This window comes from Tasmannia lanceolata, unplaced genomic scaffold (genome assembly GCF_043159265.1).
Source record: "Tasmannia lanceolata isolate RefF3 unplaced genomic scaffold, GAP_Taslan_0.1 ptg000008l, whole genome shotgun sequence".
Lineage (NCBI taxonomy): Eukaryota > Viridiplantae > Streptophyta > Magnoliopsida > Canellales > Winteraceae > Tasmannia > Tasmannia lanceolata.
Genome location: NW_027518685.1, coordinates 19092974 through 19108223, shown reverse-complemented (window position 1 = coordinate 19108223; position 15250 = coordinate 19092974). Strand labels below are relative to the sequence as shown.

Below are 15250 nucleotides of genomic sequence, written 5' to 3'. Positions count from 1 at the left end.
AACTGACTATTGGACTCAAAATTGATTAAAACCCTGTTCGTTTAAGATTATGTCAACCAATTGTGATTACTGAACTGATTATTGGACTCAAATTTAAACAAAATTCTTGAGTCCAGTAATCATTTTGGCACTCACAATTGGTTGTTATAATCTTAGACGAACAAGGCCAATTGTAGAAAAATTATGAATTGGTCATCCAATGTGATTGTGATTGTATGATCACTGTATACGTGCTTGATGGCTGCCGATATCATTGATTTGATAAGGTACCTGAATTATATTAAAAAAACAATAATGAATTTAATAAGGGATTTTTGCCAATTGCTACCTACTTTGCAAGATTATTGCTATATAGTCCTTTAGAATTTCATATTTGCCAAATAGCCCTCGCTTTACTAAAATGCTGAACACTTGTGTGGCCAGCAGAATGATTTAGGGGAAGTGATATATTCGACTCCTTTTCTTCCTCGTGCCATCCCTTCTATTGTGTTTATCACTACTCGTTTAACACTAAAAAAGGGTGGCCCATGAAAGAAAAGGGGGCGAATATATCATTTTCCTTCTTTGGATCTTTGAAGATCCAAACCGTTCATTTGTTGGGCCCCAATGAAAATAGCCCTTGCCCAAAAACTCATCTCCATAGATCCTAACCCTTTAGATAGGTAGAGAATTAAATATGGCATAGTCCGGCAACAAATTGGAGGGCTAGGATCATCCAATAGAGATGATTTTTGGGAATACATTGAGGTCAAACAAATGACTATATAGCATCTCCTATTTTATGTGATATTATTGGTGGGCCCCACCTTGTTCGAAGGCCTCCTCGCAACTACAAAAAAATAATATGTGCATCAGTTGGGAGGCCTTACCGCAACAACAACAAAAAATAAAAATATGTGGAGATATCATTGGAACACCCTCATGTGCTAGATGGGGTGGTTCCAATGAAGTAAAAGGCTGGGAATATGTAAAAAATTCCCATTTAATAAAGCAATAGAGTAAGAAGTAGGAGTACCTAAATGAGTTGATAACGATTAAGAACCAAAATTGATAGAATTAAAGAATGCCAGAAACAACAATAGATAGATCAAAATTCGTCAATGGCCGGCTTTGATTTTGTAAGGCAGGAAAATATAATTAATTTAAAACCAATCAAATCTTGTCTCTTTGTTTTCTTCTAGAAACTACATCCGCAATCTCTACTTGGCTCTTTCGCTTTGGATTCATCTCGCAAGTTGAATTACTCGACCTGGATTTCTTTGGAGTTGCTTCTGCTTTTTATCGTGCTCAATTTAAGCTCGATGGTTAAAAGTGTTGAAACTAAACCTCTATCATCTTAGGATTTCTTCTTCGAATCTGCAACTGAAACGCTTGAAGCTGCCGTGTCGTTATTTAGACATAATAGAAATTGATGCCCCAAATCTTATACTGTTAGATATATACGAGGATGTGGCAGGCACTAGGTTTTATCTTGAGAACTTATCTGGTTTGTACCATGCCTCGCCCTCAATCTTCAATATGATTTTGTTGAGGATAGTCTCGACTCGGGTCATTGTTTGAAGACATGTCTTGAGAATGTTTGCCATGCCAAAGTTCTTACACTCAACAGCTCGTGTAATCAGGTATGCTTTACTTGACGACATTGTTCTTTCTTCAATGCAATGCGTGTCTTGTGAAATTCAAATGCATGCATATGATTGAAACATCCCTGATAGATGAATTGTTAGTATATTTTAATTAGTATACTTTAGCATGATTTATTTTCTATGATTTTCCAGTGGGGAATTACTGAGAATTTCTTTTGACAAGTAATTCCTTTTTCTGATTAACCCCTTATTTCCTATCAGTAGATTAATGTGTTTTACTAGTATATTTTGCGCCTTTGTAGCTTGAAAACACCATTACCAATTCATTTAAGAGATAGTGATAATAAGATGGAGATATGTCATTGTTGCATATCGAGGCCCACTTGCGAACATCTAATCTCCTTAAGGATGAACAAACTCATCTCTAGCCATTAAAATCGAAGAAAATTAGATGCAAGGCAAATACAATAGACTTACCAGTTGCCATTTCCATTTTTCGTTTTGACGGGTCTTTTCCTCTTAATCTGAACGTCGTTCTTGACATTTACAGCCTCGTCAAAGGCCACAAATAGGAACATTCTAACACCGGCTCCATCCTCAATTATTTTAGTGAAGGTAGGTAAAAATTCACAAAGTAACTAGTTTAAAACTCATCCTAACACGCTTTGTTTTGAAAGGAAATCTACAGTAAACTTTGTCTCCCTTTGAATGCGTGTAACTGTCCACCGATTTAATTTTTTAGCAGATTGTGGAGTTGGTTAAAGCATTCTCTAGCAATTCAAAGGGCATTCAACTTCATTGATTTGAATAACAAGTTGGGAATTAGAAGATCTTTTTTTATGGAGCTACAAGTGGCTAACAACCAACTCCAATCAACCAACAACCAACCAACAGGGTGAGATAAAAACCAGCCCACCACAACAACCAACCACAACAACGAGGATCACAACCATGACCAACCCAACCAATGATGATCACAAACCAAAAATCAACCAAACAACCGACCAACAAACAAAGCAACAACCGATAGGACGCACAAACCACCAACTATGTGCGAACAAGCCACCAACCAAACACCTTTGAATCCCTTTATTTTACAAGGATTGATTGTATGTTTATCCGTGGGTTTTCTACCTAGCTGTGGCGTTCACTAATTTTTTGTATTTCGTGGCTGCATATGGCAGAGTTAGTCGATTTTGTCCGCTGGTTTTCTGTACTTGGAGTCTCTTATTAAAGCCAGTGAGACAGTCTTTTAGGAAGTGGGGAGAAAATCCTGTAATGCGATGATTATAATTTAGGTGAGTAGAATACAGATACCATCCAGTTGGGGGAAAAGAGAAGAATATGAAGAAAAATACCAAAACAATAGAATGACAGAAATGTGTATTCCAAACTAAGATGTCGATTATTCATCAGCAACAGATTATCATGACTGAAACATGAAAGCCTTCAATACATAGATAAATAGAAAGACTCAAAGACGGATTTACCCTCTCCAATTATTATAAACAGGACGAGTTCAATTACTGCTCTAAAGTAAAAATGAATTATAAGTAAAAATGATTATAAAAATTGAAAACCAATCAAGTACTTACGACAGATAGTTAAAGTTTAACGATCCTGTAAAAGAACTTGGAGCACCCTCTTAGCCGCTAAACATGAAATGCCAAGATTCCAGATATTATGATTCTGCCTAGGGATTGGGGGCCTAATTCTCAGCTATAACCAATTGGTACAGTTGTAATTTAGCACCCCAATCAATTGCCCAGCGGTTTCTGATTGGCTAAATCTTTTCACCTACTCAAGGTGCATACTTTGCCCCCAAACCTTATTTCGTTTACAATACATGATACAAGAAAGATTTACAATTGAGTCATGGAATTCCATCCTACATCCGTCTCTCTCACATGCTTAAGATCTGCATATCACAATTGAAAATTTAGGAAAGAGACATATTCGCCCCGTTTTCTACCCTAGGCCACCCCCTCTTGTTAGGGGTACAACTCGAGCCGGGATGGGTTCTCAGCCCGAGTCCAACCCAAGATAGCATTCCTTGAGCCCTACCCAACCTGAAGTCGAGGATGGTCAAACCTAACCCAACCCACATCTAAATCTCTCAAAACTAACCTGCCCCAGTAACACTTTTTGCCAAATGGAGTCGGGTTGAATTGGGTTAGGTTCGTGTTAGACTAGAGCAAAAATATAAAAGAACAAAAGGAAAACCCGTGTAAATTGTGAAAATCACATTTAAATTAGAGGATGGAGGTTGGGTTTGGGTTAGGTTGGGTTGTTCAAGGTCTCAACCCTAACCCAATTCACAATTAAATCGGGTTGGATTTTCCCGACCCTAGCCCAATCCGAAGAAAATTCCAACCTAAACCGACCTGAAATTGTGTTTAACCTGTCAGGTTCGAGTTGAACCCAACCCAAATTGCACCCCTACCTCTAGAATATCAATGACTACTCTTTTTACACTACAAGAGGGTGGCCCTAGGAACAAAAGGGTAGGAATATATCATTTCCCAAAATTTAAGCCTACCAAAAGTAGGGGTGCCAATGGACCTAGGCAGTCCCATGGATTGGGTGCCTAGCAAAATTTTGGTACCCTATCATAGGATCCAAAATTATTTCCTGTCGTATCCTGACAAATAACAAAATAGCAAAAGACAGTGGGTTAGTCCTAAATCTGATTTTATTAAACTATTTAAACAAATATCCTCCAATTTTTTTATAAAATTAAGTATTAATTTAGGGATATTTTAGTAATTATAAGCCATGTGTATTTTTGCCAACTATTCTTATTTCCATTATTTTGTCATTCATCCCTCAAGTCGAGTCACCCTCTTCTCTTCATTGTTTATCCATTGACTGTACGTCCTGGCAGTTCCCTCACCCTGGCGCTCATCTGGCCCTGTTTGGTTACCAAATTTTAATGGAAACTCCATTTGACTTCTAGACATGAAGGGGGCATAATCATGAGCTTTTTTCCTTATGTGGCACCCTACGTTTTCAATTATTCTCTCATTTCATCTCCCAAGCAATTTTTTCAAAAAGTAGATTTTTGGGTGGAAGAAAAGTAGAGTGGTCTTGTCTTTTCTCTTTCTCTCCTTATCTCTCTTCCTTTTTGATAAATTTAGGGAATTCACTAATTCTTGGATGAATTACAATGGATCTCAAGGTGTGCTTATATAGAGCACATGCATGATAAACATAGAAGGGAAATCATGATAATTATAGAAAGAGATGATAATGGAACATTCTAATCTAGCCTAATTTCTAATTTAATCTAATTACTCAATCTAGCTAGGTTACCTCTCTTAACCCACTTGCCTAATCAACTACCAAGCTGATCCCATGATGAACCTCAACCCAATCCAACGTCTCGCATATTCTAACACTTTTCTCTCTCTCTCTTCCACTCTCTATCTTGATAATGGCACCCCTACATTTTCCACATGTATTCTACGCACTACCAAATACTACAACCGCTCTTCCCCTATTCTCCCTGGATCGATTTACTGGATCGTGACTGAGACACGGGAAGTAGATCCAAAAAACACTCTGAATCCGACATAAATTTTTTTTTGGAATGGATCGTTGCTAACCCAGTCGGATTCCTTGACGCCTCAAGTGCAAAAGTACGACCCGCTTATGCTATAGTGAGAAATCATATTGATGGGTAGGAATTTATCTCCAACAGCTTCCATACATGCCTGGTTTTCTAGGAATTTATCTCCAACAGCTTCAACAAGCATCATACGTGGAACCCTATCCAGAAACCCCCAAAAAGATAGACATACCCAAATGGCCAAATGGGCCAAATCCTCGAAAAAACTCGTGGTTTACGTTATCCTGTATATTCTCATCTTCCCCTCAAACACACTCCTCACATTTCACATACAAGTGGCTAACAACCAACTACAACCAACCAACAGGGTGAGATAAAAACTAGCCCACCACAACAACGAGGATCACAACCATGACCAACCCAACCAATGATGATCACAAACCAACAATCAACCAAACAACCGACCAACAAACAAAGCAACAACCGATAGGATGCACAAACCACCAACCATGTGCGAACAAGCCACCAACCAAACACCTTTGAATCCGGCGGGTAACCTGCCTTGGCACTGCATCAAATGGCACTACATCAGATGCCTTCGGGTTTGCTTGACGATGGTAGACCTAGTGGTAGGGACAGGTGGATGAAGAGGATCGGTGGGAGGAGGGCTAGGAGGTGCAACAGGGTATGGAAGAACGGGTACATGAAGAGGGATCGGTGGAGCATATATGACAAAACTGTCCTCCATAGGAGGGAAGAAGCGCTCGGATTTTACGTGGTTCGGCCAAGCCTACTCCACGGGCGAGAAACGCGATCCTCCACTATGAGAAAACAATATACAAGGATTACAATGGATTAATCTCAAACCTACAAACCCGCAAACCCGCAACCCTTTTCTTACTTCTCAAACCCAAGACCGTACACAAGAGATAACGCGAGAGAAAAACCCGAAAAAGAACCTAAGAGAAAATCCCGAGATGAAAAACCACTTCTCCCTTTCTCTCTCCTTTGGCAGCCGACACACCAAAGACGTCTTGCTTCGCCGCAACCCAAGAGAACAACACTTCTCTTTTTATAGTTTAGTTTTTCCCAAAAGCTAAAAATAGAAATATCTATTTTTGCCTTTGCCTTCCCACCCAAGCAACTACCGTGGGTGGGAAATAAGGCAACTTTCCCAACAATTTCCACCTTGGCTTATTTCTCAGCTACACACCCTCGAATCACCTTGGTTCTGACTCCTCCTGATTCGATCAATACGGCCAATGCACATGTGTAGCTGCCAACCCGTTGACTCACCTAGTCAACCTTGGAGAGGGATCTCGATCCATCCTCCCCAACGTAGGTACCTTCATCCTCTTACGCTTGCCATCATTTTCCTTCAATGCCTTAGCCAGGCCCTGTTGAACATGTATGTCCTTCACCCTCATCTGCCATAGGATGAAACTGTCATTTCCGTTAAATCTGTCGATGTTGAACTGAGTAGAACTTCATTTTACCGTCATCTCAGATTACTTCAGACTTCACGGTGTAGCGCTCCACCTCGCACGAGAATCTTTCCTGGACAATCTTTCTATTCCAAAAAATCGCTCTAACCGCGATCCAACCACAACACCCACGATCACTCCACCCGGCCTTGACGATCGCTCCACCTAAGCTTTGATACCACTTGTTGAGAAAATCCGCCGGGCAATCCAATTTGATTGTGCACAAATTAAACGAAAAGATAAGTAATAAACAAGACAAGATGAACACCAAGATTTTACGTGGTTCAGCCAAGCCTACTCCACGGGCGAGAAACACGATATTTCACTATGAGAAAACAATATACAAGGATTACAATGGATTAATCTCAAACAGACAGACCCGCAACTCTTTCCTTGCTTCTCAAACCCAAGAACGTACACAAGAGATAACACGAGAGATAAACCCGAAAAAGAACCTAAGAAAAAACCCCGAGATAAAAAACCTCTTCTCCATTTCTCTCTCTTTTTCTTCTCTCTCCTTTGGCAACCGACACACCAAAGACGTCTTGCTTCGCCGCAACCCAAGAAAACAACACTTCTCTTGTTATAGTTTAGTTTTTCCCAATAGCTAAAAATAGAAATCTCTATTTTTACCTTTGCCTTCCCACCCAAGCAACCACAGTGGGTGGGAAATAAGGCAACTTTCCCAACACATGGAATGACAAAAATGCTATTTGCAAACAGATGCCATACAGTTGGGAAAAAAAAGAGAAGAATACGAAGAAAAATACCACAACAATAGCATGACAGAAATGTGTATTCCAAACTAAGATGTCGATTATTCATCAACAACAGATTATCATGACTGAAACATTGAAGCCTTCTATACATAGATAAATAGAAAGACTCAATGACGGATGTACCCCCTCCAATTATTATAAACAGGATGAGTACAGTTACTGCGCTAAAGTAAAAATGATTTATAAGTGGCTTTGTCATAAAAATTGAAAAGCAATCAAGTACTTACGACAGATAATCAACGTTTAATGATCCTGTAAAAGAACTTGTAGCACCATCTTAGCCACTAAACCTGAAATGCCAAGATTCCAGATATTAATTCACAGGGAGGTTTGCTGATTCTGCCAAGGGATTAGGGCCTAATTCTCAGCTATAACCAATTGGTACAGTTGTAATTCAGCACCCCAATCAATTGTTTTAACCGTAGAATGTATACAATCAGAAGTCTCAGGAAGTACCAGCGGTTTCTGATTGGGTAAATCTTTTCACCTACTTAAGGTGCATACTATGCCCCCAACCTTATTTCGTTTACAATACATGATACAAGAAAGATTTACAATTGAGTCATAGAATAGAATTCAAATTATAATAGTCTTTTTCAGGTAGGAAAGCTGGCTTGAACACAACCTAGTGCGACAAATGTTCCCAGTGGTCGAAAGACCACCTAAAGATAAATTTTCTCAATCGGAGCTGTATTATGAAGAGCTTCCATCCGACATCCGTCTCTCTCACAAGCTTAAGATCTACATATCACAATTGAAAATTTAGGAAAGAGTCATATTCGCCCCCTTTTCTTCCCTAGGCCACCCCCTCTTGTTAGGGGTGCAACTCGGGCCGGGATGGGTTCTCAGCCCGAGTCCAACCCAAGATAGAATTCCTTCAGCCCTACCCAACCTGAAGTCGAGGATGGTCAAACTTAACCCAACCTACCTCTCAATCTCTCAAAACTAACCTGACCCAGTAACACTTTTTGCCAAATGGAGTCGGGTTGAGTTGGGTTAGGTTCGTGTTAGACTAGAGCAAAAATAAAAAAGAATACAAAAGAAAAACACGTGTAAATTGTGAAAATCACATTTAAATTAGAGGATGGAGGTTGGGTTGTTCAAGGTCTCAACCCTAACCCAATCCACAATTAAATCGGGTTGGATTTTCCCGACCCTAGCCCAATCCGAAGAAAATTCCAACCTAAACCGACCTGAAATTGTGTTTAACCTGTGAGGTTCGAGTTGAACCCAACCCAAATTGCACCCCTACCTCTAGTATATCAATGACTACTCTTTTTACACTACAAGATGGTGGCCCTAGGAACAAAAGGGTAGGAATATATCCTTTTCAAAAATTTAAGCCTACCAAAAGTAGGGGTGCCAATGGACCTAGGCAGTCCCATGGATCGGGTGCCTAGCAAAATTTTGGTACCATATCATAGGATCCAAAATTATTTCCTGTCGTATCCTGACAAATAACAAAATAGCAAAAGACCGTGGGTTAGTCCTAAATCCGATTTTATTAAACTATTTAAACAAATATCGTCCAATTTTTTTATAAAATTAATTATTAATTTAGGGATATTTTAGTAATTATAAGCCATGTGTATTTTTGCCAACTATTCTTATTTCCATTATTTTGTCAATCATCCCTCAAGTCGAGTCACCCTCTTCTCTTCATTGTTTATCCATTGACCGTACGTCCTGGCAGTTCCCTCACGCTGGCGCTCATCTGGCCCTGTTTAGTTGCCAAAACTGTGGAAGACGGTTGGGAAATTTGTGGAATATGGAACGCCGAACGCTGTTTGGTTGCCAAATTTTAATGGAAACTCTATTTGACTTCTAGACATCAAGGGGGCATAATCATGAGCTTTTTTCCTATGTGGCACCCTACGTTTTCAATTATTCTCTCCTGTCATCTCCCAAGCAATTTTTTCAAAAAATAGATTTTTGGGTGGAAGAAAAGTAGAATGGTCTTGTTTTTTCTCTTTCTCTCCTTATCTCTCTTCCTTTTTGATAAATTTAGGGAATTCGCTAATTCTTGGATGAATTACAATGGATCTCAAGGTGTGCTTATATAGAGCACATGCATGATAAACATAGAAGGGAAATCATGATAATTATAGAAAGAGATGATGATGGAACATTCTAATCTAGCCTAATTTCTAATTTAATCTAATTACTTAATCTGGCTAGGTTACCTCTCTTAATCCACTTGCCTAATCAACCACCAAGCCGATCCAATGATGAACCTCAACCCAATCCAACGTCTCACATATTCTAACACTTTTTCTCTCTCAATTCCACTCTCTATTTCGATAATGGCACCCCTACATTTCCCACATGTATTCTACTCACAACCAAATACTACAACCGCCTTTCCCCTATTCTCCCTAGACAACTTTACACATTTTCCATGCCTCTTAGAATTTTAATTATGCAATGTGCATGTATGACCTACTAGTCCAATCCGAAGTGCAAAAGTACGACCCGCTGATGCTGTAGCGAGAAATCATACTGATGCGTAGGAACACGTACCCATCATCCAATGTGAGCTGCTGTTGGATCAAATATCAAGGGGTGGTGGTACCCGCAAAATAAATATGACTCCAATTTCAAAAGAGTGGGCCCTATACATGCCTGGATTTTCTAGGGATTTATCTCCAACAAGCATCATACGTGGAACCCTATCCAGAAACCCCCAAAAAGATAGACATACCCTAATGGTCAAATGGGCCAAATCCTCGAAAAAACTCGTGGTTTACGTTATCCTATATATTCTCATCTTCCCTTCAAACGCACTCCTCACATTTCACATACCACAAAATCAGACTCATGGGAAATCAGAGAGACGAGATTGAAGTAGAGAAGAGAGATCAGGAACCAGCGCAGGATAGCAGCCATGCGCCGGGGTTCAAACTCGTAGGTTACTCCCGTTTCGTCCGAACCAACCCCAAATCGGACCGGTTCCCGGTTCACCGGTTCCACCACATCGAGTTCTGGTGCACCGACGCTATAAACGCTGCTTCACGCTTCTCGTGGGCCCTAGGCATGCCTTTATCCGCGCGTTCCGACCTCTCCACCGGTAACCAAACCCACGCCTCTTACTTAATCCAATCCTCCAACCTCCGTTTCCTCTTCACCGCCCCTTATTCCCCTTCCATCTGTACCCTCCAATCACCTCCTAATTACGACACTGCCACTCTCCCTTCCTTCTCCGCCACCACCGCCCACCGCTTCTCCGCCTCCCACGGCCTCGCCGTCCGCGCCATCGCCATCCAAGTCCATGACGCCACGTCTGCATTCCACGTCAGCGTGGCCCACGGCGCGAAACCCTCGACCCCACCCGTCGATCTCTCCGGCGAAGCCACCCTCGCCGAGGTCCATCTCTACGGCGACGTCGTCTTACGCTACATCAGCTTCAAAAACCCTAACCCTAATTTCCAATTTTTACCAGGGTTTGAAGCTATGGAATCATACCAGCCGTTGGATTACGGGATCCGACGGCTGGATCATGCCGTCGGGAACGTGGCGGATCTGGCCGAGGCGGTGGCGTATGTGAAGGGTTTTACTGGGTTTCATGAGTTTGCTGAGTTTACTGCTGAGGATGTGGGGACAACTGAGTCGGGGTTGAACTCGATGGTTTTGGCGAGTAATGATGAGATGGTTTTGTTGCCTATGAATGAGCCTGTGTTTGGGACTAAGAGGAAGAGTCAGATTCAGACTTATTTGGAGCATAATGAGGGGGCTGGGGTTCAGCATTTGGCACTTACGAGTGAAGATATTTTTTGGACTTTGAGGGAGATGAGGAGGAGGAGTGGGGTTGGGGGGTTTGAGTTTATGCCTTCACCGCCACCGACGTATTACCGGAATTTGAAGAAGAGGGTGGGAGATGTGTTGACGGAGGAGCAGATGAAGGAATGTGAGGATTTGGGGATTTTGGTGGATAGAGATGAACAGGGAGTTCTGCTTCAGATTTTTACCAAACCTGTGGGAGATAGGTAAGGGGTATCTGATTATTTTTGGTTTGTAAAATTTCTAAAATGTTGATTCTAAATGTACTGTATGGCCCACCCCTTAAGATGATCTAAACTGTTCTTTTGATGGGTCGCAACGAAAATAGGTTGTGCCTAAAAAAAATTGTTTCTATAGGTTGATCCCAACCCTCTGATCTATATAGTTATTCATACTATGCAGTTGGTCTAGATTGGAGGGCTAGGATCATCCTATGGTGTGGGCCGTACGGTACCAGATTTTCACCAAACAGTCATTTTTTGGCTACCATGTTTTGATAATTGCACTAATTCATCTTGTCGTTTATTATTTAGAAAGCTCAACTCAACTCAACTAAGCCTTTGTCCCAAACTAGTTGGGTTCGGCTAATGAATCCTTTATAAAATTTTCATGAAGAAGGTGAAAGAATCTACCTGGCTGGTCAAATTGACTGAGTCTAATCCTGATACTAGTTGGGTTCGTCTACATGAATCATTTTCTTCCATTCTCTCCAAGGTCACGTTCTCTATTATGTTCATAGCCATTAAGTCTTTCCTCACCGTTTCTACCCAAGTTGTTTTCGGTCTCCCCTACCTCTTTTTACTCTTTTTACACCATCCACTTGGCACGAGTCACTGGACCATCCAAAGGCTTACGTTGGATATGCCCAAACCATCTTAAGCAGTGCTCTCTCAACTTCTCCTCAATTGGTGCCACCCCTATCTTTTTATGTTGATTATTTAAAAAGCTTTTAACGATTCTTACAATTCTTAGAAAACCTCTCAAATACCAATAGAAAGAGATGAGACAAGGTGAGTGTGCACAATTATCAAAAAGTGGTAGTGCGAATATCAGTCGTCATATTTGTTTGGTAACTTCCACTTCTACCCCTTAAGAGTGTCAATGGACCTAGACGCACTGGCCCAATTGACTATCCATAGAGGGTCTACACTCATTAGACCCATAGAGGATCTATGGGTTTCTAATGTATGACTATTGACTATCCATAGTAGATCCATAGAGGATCTACACACAGTAGATCCATAGAGGATCTACACACATTAGAAATTTCAGCAGGATGTATGGACGCATTTTGGATCCAAAATGATTTTGGGTCGAATGAAGACAGCAAAGGAAAACCAATGTGAAAGCTAATATAACTTCTCACAGAGAAAAAGATACTAAGGGTGCAACTCAGGCCGGATTTGGTCGGACCCTACCTGACCCAACTGAGCATCATTTCAGTAGGACCAATGGTAACCCAACCTACGTCTAAATTTCTCAACCCTGATCCAACTCATTTAGCCCTTTTTTATCAAATCGGATAGTGTTTTGTCCGATTGGCTTCGGGGAAAAAAAAAATACACTGAAAAAAACATACAAAGATATCGATAATCTTAAGATTTTGGAACTCATGATAAAAATAGTGGAATTGGATTGCGCCGGGTCGATTTCCCAATCCGAGGATGTGCTTACCCAAATCGAGCTAAAATCGAGTTCAACCTGTGAGATCTTTTTTTTTTTTTTTAAATTGACAAAATATATTTATGCATGCTATGAGAATTACATTGGGGACCAGAGATCCCAACTTGCATTTACATAGCATAATTGGTCAAGAGCATACTCATGATCCTAGAGGTGGAGCAAAATAGAAACTATTCTTAATCACATCATGATAATGAGAACTAATTCATCCAGCCAGATCTAACACAACTTTGAACACACGGGTCTACAAACCCAGCCAACTTCCGAATCCACCAATAATTTTTTCACTCACAACATCCTGAGGATAAGTATAGGCTATGAGGAAGGATATCACCCAAAGCAAATGACCAAAAAGTCTATCAAGCTACAGGGAATAAACTTCAAAGCGAATGCTCTACAGCTTCCAAGGTAAGATTAGTGCCTGAAGAAGGCCTAAGATATTGAAGCATGGTGAAAATCTTCATCGTCTCGTTTGCTCACATACTTCCTCCGGAGTAATGAAATCCAGAGTCTTAAGAAATGAAACACCCCGTAAATTTAGCAACCACCCTCTGACCAACCAGAAACCTCATGTCCTCCTTACAAAGACACCCAGAAGATACCACCACCTATTGAGTCCAACCTTCATACAAAAATAGCACTGCCACAACTTCAACCCCACATGATTTGAGATCCAACCAATAATCACCAATAGTAGTAAAGTCTTAACACCACGGCCTTAGCCACTACGCTACTATTCATATCCAGTCATGCTAAAAACCACCTATTCTGAAGAAAACAAAATGATAAAGCCCTAACAAAAACACAAACAACCTAACAACTAACTATTTACAAAAGAGGGGGGCCGGACAACAATTTCTTCAGGGTTCTCGACCCTTGGCCCCCCCTTCCTCAACCTTTTTTCCTTTTCCTTTCTCTTTTTCTATCTTTTCCCATGTATCCCTTTCCTCCATTCCCAGAAACATTTTCAGGAAAAAACTGATTATCGTCGTAACCGATCCCAAAGACATCAGTTACTGACAGCAGCTCGTCGAACTCATCGGATTCAACCTCTTCCTGCATTTTTCCAGCTTTGACTTCCTCAGAATCTACTCCACTTCCTTACCTTTTGATTCTTCCTCCCGAGCCAGACTCGACCGAACCAGCTGGCTAACTTCTATGTTTAGAGAGTTTCTAGAGGTCTTAGAACCCTCATCGCATCGGACCAGGAGGGACCGCATCTAAGTTCTCCAGAGCCATCAATGCTTCCCATTTCAGCCGCCTCTCTCTACGCTCTTCCTCTAGAGCTGCTTTATAATTTGTCAGATTTGAGTTGACCCCGACCCAAGTTGGACCCCTATGAAATACATAGTAGCACTGTCATGACTGCAAATACACCAAATGTTAATTTTTATACATTGTACACATTCATTTTTTTTTCTTGAAAATTTCTATTCATGCATTTCATTTTCAATAAATAGAAACCAAATATAACCAAGGTGTTGGAATTGTTTTTGGCAGGCCAACCATATTTATAGAGATAATACAGAGAATTGGGTGTCTGGTAAAGGACGAGGAAGGGAAGGCATACCAGAAGGGTGGGTGTGGAGGGTTCGGGAAGGGCAATTTCTCAGAGCTATTCAAATCCATTGAGGAGTATGAGAAGACCCTAGAGGTCAAAAAAACTGTAACACCAACATCTGCTTAACTGCACTTTCCTTTCGTTCTCCATATATATATGTCTAAAATTTTAGAATTTTTTTATTTTTATTTTCATGCATTGGAAATAAAGCCTACCAAAACATTGTATTATAAATAAGGGATGGTAGTGATACTCTTGTTAGTAAATGGTAGACATTGAATTGTTTGGGACCTCTTATCCTTTTCTCTCTCTCTTGTTTTTTTGATGGGCTATCCTTTTCTTTTTGAATATGTGTTAGGAGCACATTTTTTATTTGAATGGCATTTGTTATTAGAACATAGAGAAAGAAGGTTGCTGAAATATTAAAACAAGAAAAATGATGTCCTAACAATCATAGTTAGGATATTTCCCCCTAAGAATCACCCTTGGCCCTATTTTGCCACTTGTATATATATTCAGTTCAATTTTGGTAAGCCATAAGTAGGGCCCATTGTTGTTGGTTCTACTCTGAGCCCTTTTATCCATCAGGGGTCATTCATTTAAGTTCCATTTGCTGAAACAACAAAACACTCTTCGCTGTTTTTATCGATCTATCTTTGCTGAAACAAGTCCAAAATTCTAACATCCACAAAATTCTAACAACGCATCCAAAAATATATTCTAGCATCCACAAAATTCTAACAGCACATCAAAAAAGATATTTCAATGTGTCTTAAATATCAGGTCAAAAAATTCAAACTTTCACAATATTC

The 15250-nt window shown here is 40.4% G+C and overlaps 1 protein-coding gene across 1 annotated transcript; it reads left to right on the top strand.

Moving 5' to 3' along the window:
- Positions 1-10156: 10156 nt before the first annotated feature.
- On the top strand, positions 10157-14735 carry PDS1 (4-hydroxyphenylpyruvate dioxygenase). The gene is made up of 2 exons (XM_077388358.1): positions 10157-11400; positions 14378-14735. The coding sequence occupies exons 1-2, from the start codon at positions 10235-10237 to the stop codon at positions 14562-14564; spliced, it is 1353 nt and encodes a 450-aa protein (XP_077244473.1). The 5' UTR covers positions 10157-10234; the 3' UTR covers positions 14565-14735.
- The last annotated feature ends 515 nt before the right edge of the window (positions 14736-15250 follow it).